Genomic DNA, 5,102 nt, shown 5'->3' on the forward strand with positions numbered 1-5,102 from the left:
GCCACACACACCACCACCACCTCTTCCTCTGGCTACCTTGGAACATTTTTTCCCTCCTGACATCAAACTTCATGTGGCTTGGTCTTGTCATAACCCTGACTTGATGCCATGGGCACTGTGAATGAAAGTTCCCATAAAAAAACCTGCATCTTGAACTGAACCTTCTGCAAAGACTGATCAACTGATTCCCTTTGGTGACTGTGGAGAGTTTGGAATGTTGTAGGTCCAAAGCCTAATTACAATTTATCTTGGGCTATCTTTAGTCCCCTAATTAGCCACTCTTTGCCCACCTCTGTTTCTGACTTAACATCCTCTGACTAACAAATAAAATGCTTTTGTAACGTAGTAACTTAACAAAGCCCTACTTTCCATGAACCAAAAGGCTGAGTGTCATCAGACAGCACCTGAGGCCTATAGCTGCAATTTCTGTTGTGCTGTAACTGCCTACTTAATGTTTCCACCAATGTATTTGAGAAGTGTCTTGATTCATGACTTTTCTTTGTTCTGTTACATAAAAACTTCATAAAACTGTTACCATATCGGAACATGGAATTTGGGGGTAATCTCAATCTGTGTTCTCGAGGCTATGGTCACTCACATTTGGCTCCAGAATAAACTAGTTCTTATCTGCTTTGAGGTGAAACTTGTGCTTTTTCATAGATGGCTATTCTTAATGAAGTCATTATTTCAAGCTCCTGAGAGAGACATTCTAGTCCATCTAGTTTCCCTGCACTCTTCCCTGGTCCTTGGTCTAGGCCTATGACGTGGGTCATCAGGAAGCTTGGACTCTTAGTCTTTTCTCTACTGTGTTGGGGATCCCTTGGAGCCAAAAGCTGAGAGTGGGTCACTTCCTTTACCTGTCAGGGATGAAAGGACTCCACCGTGAAGGGACATGAGAAAATCTCCCAGAAATACCAAACAGCAGTGGACATTAGTAGTGGAAGGTGAACTGAGCCTGGTTTCCTCTTTCAAAAGTCTCTGTGGTGATTTCCTGGCAGATGGATGAATGGATGCAAGCAGGAAGACCAAGAAAGGGCTTGTGGAGAGATAATATGGGACTGTAGGGATGGGAAGAGCCAGGCAGATTATTTCATGTTGTCTATACAAAAGTGTAACTCTCACCTCAAAGGGGATATGAGACAGTTTATTCTGGAGCCAAATATGAGTGACCATGGCCCAGGGACACAGATTCAGGTTACCTCAAATTCCATGTTTCAATAGTTTAATGATGTTTTTATAGTAGCAGAACAAAGAAAGCTGTAAAACAAGACATTTTTCAAATACATTGGTGGCAACATCAGGGAGGTGGGTCATAGCAAAGGCAGAGTGAGTTCTGCCTTAGAGGTCACCTGACAGGCTTCTCAGCCCTTGGGTTGGTGGAAGCTGGTGGTCTGGTAATTGAATACATTCCAAAAGGTTTTTGTTTGTTAGCCATAGGATGTTAGGTCAGACACAGAAGCAGACAAGGAATGGCTATCTATTTAGGGGGTTAAAGATAGCCCAAGATAAATTGTAAACAGGCTCTGGACCTCCCACATTCCAAACTCTCCACAGTCACTGAAGTGCTAATCAGTTGATCAACCTTGCAGGAATTTAGGTCCAAGATGCAAGTTTTTTTGTGGGAACTTTTATTCACAGGTGTTTGGCAGTTGTTGGCAGCTAGCTCTTCTTCCTCATCCCCTGAGTGTTAGCCATGTGGGCACACTTTCAAGTACTCAAACTTGAGGAGATCATTTCCTGCTCAGGGCCTGTGTACTACTGTCCCTATCACAGAAACATTGTCTTCCTCCAACTGAATTCCCGAATCCTTCAGCTTCAGCCCCAAGGCTATGACTTCAGAAAGCCTTCCCTCTAAACAGGAGAGGAAAAATGTAATATTATTCATCTCCTGGTTTTTTTCATTGCAATGAAAGCCTGTTGCATTCAGGGATTGACTTTGTCTTAATTACACTACCCCCCCCTTTAGGGGCTGGAAAGATGGCTCAGTGGTTAAGAGCACTGACTGTTGTTACAGGAGACCTGGGTCGAATCCCAGCACCCACATGGTGGGTGTTACAACCTTCCATAACTCTAGTTCCAGAGGATCTGACACTCTCTTCTGTCCTCTGCGGGCAGTTCCTGCACAGCACGGGTGCCCTCACATGCAGGCGTAACACTCATACACATAAAAACAAACAAACAAAAAATTTTAAAACCCTACTTTAAAAAATATAGTGCATGCTCAGCTGGGCATGGTAATATATACCTGTAATCCCAGCACTCAGAAGACTGAGGCATGAAAATTGTGAATTCAAGGCAGCCTGGATTATTCAGTGAGACTTTGTCTCAAAAACAAAAACCTTAGGGGCTGGAGAGTTGGCTCAGCAGTTAAGACCACTGGTTGTGCTTGCCAAGGACCTGGGTTTGGTTCCAGGTTAACAACAGTCTATAACTCCTGTTCCAGGGGCTCTGAAGCTCTCTTCTGGTCTCTGCAGGCATTGCATGCACAGGTGTACTTACACAGGTGCACTTACATACATGCAGGCAAAACACTTATAAAAATTAATTAAAAAATTTAGAAAACAAGGGGACAAAGGGACCACTGGGGGAGGGGAGAATTGAAAGAAGGGAGGGTCGGGCATGAGGAGGAATGTGTTCAACATGCAATATATACTTGAAATCTTGAAAAAAATAAACAAAAAATACTAAATGGAAAGAACAAAACCAATAAATAAATAAAGTATGCTGTCTTGTATAGAGTAAGTATGAATACTTGATATTTTTATTACATTTATTTGTGTGTGTGTGTGTGTGTGTGTGTGTGTTCATGCAAGTGAGTAGAGGTCAGAAGACAACTTGTGAGAGTCAGTTTTCTGCTTCTGACATGTGGGCCCTGGGGAGCATACTCAGGTCATCAGACTCAGAGGCAAGCACCTTTACCCACTAAACCATCTTGCTGACCCTTGAATACTTTTTTGATGAGGTGTAGTAGGCACTTTCTTATACCATATGTTAAATTCTTACAGTCTTGCAAACCCATTTTTTTTTTTTTTAAGGTGTGCACTTTTATTAAACTGGTCTCAAGTCAGTGTACAGGCAAGCCCTGGCTGCCTCACACCTCAACCCACTCCCAAGGAGACCAAAAGCCTTCATACATCAAGTTGGGGGGACAAAAAGAGGGGAGCCAAGATGGGTGACCATTCAAAAATAAAAACAAAAATAAAAAAGTATTAAGGCGGAAGATCTAAAAAAATTTTTGCAGTACATAATTTACACAAAAGCGATGCTGTCGCCTCCCCTGCATAGACTCAGGGTGTGGACTGGGCCATCCTCCTTTTGGGAGTGGGGGTGGCTTTTGGGAGGGACTTCCTGTAACCAGGGATACTTGGAATGACTATTAAAAAAAAAAAAGTACAATCAAAGTCCTAGCCACATTGTAGAACTTGGGGATGCTTGCTCCAACCGACCGCTGTCGCCTTCACCGTTCCAGTTTTTAAATCCTGAGTCAAAAGCGCCAAAACAAAAGAACAAAATTTTTTTCAAAAATTAAAAAAAAAACCAAAAACAAATAAAGCCATGCCAATGTTGTCTCATTTTTTTTCTGCGCAAGTTAGGTTTTGTCAAGAAAGGGTGTAACAGCTCACTCAGTTAAGTAACAGTCCGCCTAGAAGCATTTGCGGTGGACGATGGAGGGGCCAGACTCATCGTACTCCTGCTTGCTGATCCACATCTGCTGGAAGGTGGACAGCGAGGCCAGGATGGAGCCACCGATCCACACAGAGTACTTGCGCTCAGGGGGAGCAATGATCTTAATCTTCATCGTGCTGGGAGCCAGAGCAGTGATCTCCTTCTGCATCCTATCTGCGATTCCGGGGAACATGGAAGTGGTCCAGACGCAAGATGGCGTGGGGAAGGGCGTAGCCCTCGTAGATGGGCACTGTGTGTGTGACCCCATCACCAGAGTCCATGACAATGCCAGTGGTGCGCCCAGAGGCGTACAGGGACAGCACGGCCTGGATGGCCACATACATGGCTGGAGTGTTGAAGGTCTCAAACATGATCTGGGAAGGGATAAAGAATCACACTCAGTGGCAGGGACCCAGAGTCACCCACACCCACACACACTACATGCTGCATGCCACAAATGGGATGTGTGACTGTAATGTGTGAAGGGAAAAAAAAAAAGAGCAGAACACAAGCAGAAACTCAAACAGAAACCTGGAGGCCTCAGGGAGGAAATGCCAGAAGAACAGAACCCTGGAAACCAAAGAAACACTTAAATGTCAGGAAATGAGGCACTACAGAAACTGACTTGTCATTCACAGGACCATTCGGGGCCCAGGCGGAACCGTACCTGCGTCATCTTCTCTCTGTTAGCCTTGGGGTTCAGGGGGGCCTCGGTGAGCAGCACCGGGTGCTCCTCGGGGGCCACACGCAGATCGTTGTAGAAAGTGTGGTGCCAGATCTTCTCCATGTCGTCCCAGTTGGTGACAATGCCGTGCTCGATGGGGTACTTCAGGGTCAGGATGCCTCTCTTGCTCTGGGCCTCATCGCCCACGTAGGAGTCCTTCTGGCCCATGCCCACCATAACGCCCTGGTGCCGCGGGCGGCCCACGATGGATGGGAAGACGGCACGTGGAGCATCGTCGCCTGCGAAGCCGGCTTTGCACATGCCGGAGCCATTGTCGACCACGAGAGCAGCGATATCGTCATCCATGGCGAACTGGGTGGCGGGTGTGGACCGGTAGAGGAGCAGATGCGAGAGATCTAGACCGCAAACCCATTTTATGGATGAGAAAAAAGGTTGTGAACATAAGCAAGAGACTCAGGCCCAGGATATGTAAGTACATCTGAGTAGCAGCAAACATATTCCCACCACAGGAATAAGGTGAGATTATTTTATCCATACATCATAATTTGAATTCACAAGGCCTCTGCCAGAATGCTATGAATTCTTATTTCATTTGTGGTGACCTACTGAATCCACATAATTTGTGCAGCAGTTACAGAGTGCCATGAACTCATTCATTTTGTTAAGTAGGAGAGCAAGACTGGGCAAGCTGGACTTCACTAGAACTTCACTGCTGTCAGTGGATCTAGAAGGTTTCCAAAGAGTCTGGTGT

General features: G+C 45.4%; 1 protein-coding gene across 1 annotated transcript; it reads right to left on the minus strand.

Annotated features, from left to right (window-relative positions):
* Positions 1-3,241: 3,241 nt before the first annotated feature.
* Positions 3,242-4,743, minus strand: LOC103740857 (actin). Its single transcript, XM_008841549.3, has 2 exons — positions 4,334-4,743; positions 3,242-4,040 (listed from the first exon to the last, which is right to left on the minus strand). Exons 1-2 carry the CDS (start codon positions 4,694-4,696, stop codon positions 3,837-3,839), a joined length of 567 nt encoding a protein of 188 aa, XP_008839771.1. The 5' UTR covers positions 4,697-4,743; the 3' UTR covers positions 3,242-3,836.
* Between the last annotated feature and the right edge of the window lie 359 nt (positions 4,744-5,102).

This window comes from Nannospalax galili, unplaced genomic scaffold (genome assembly GCF_000622305.1).
Source record: "Nannospalax galili isolate Female #2095 unplaced genomic scaffold, S.galili_v1.0 scaffold158, whole genome shotgun sequence".
In the NCBI taxonomy this organism is placed as follows: domain Eukaryota; kingdom Metazoa; phylum Chordata; class Mammalia; order Rodentia; family Spalacidae; genus Nannospalax; species Nannospalax galili.

Coding starts and splice junctions, on each gene's coding strand:
- LOC103740857 (XM_008841549.3), bottom strand. CDS start 4,696: ATGGATGACGATATCGCTGCTCTCGTGGTCGACAATGGCTCCGGCATG. Junction 4,041..4,333: donor ACAGAGAGAAGATGACGCAG/GTACGGTTCCGC, acceptor ATCCCTTCCCAG/ATCATGTTTGAGACCTTCAA.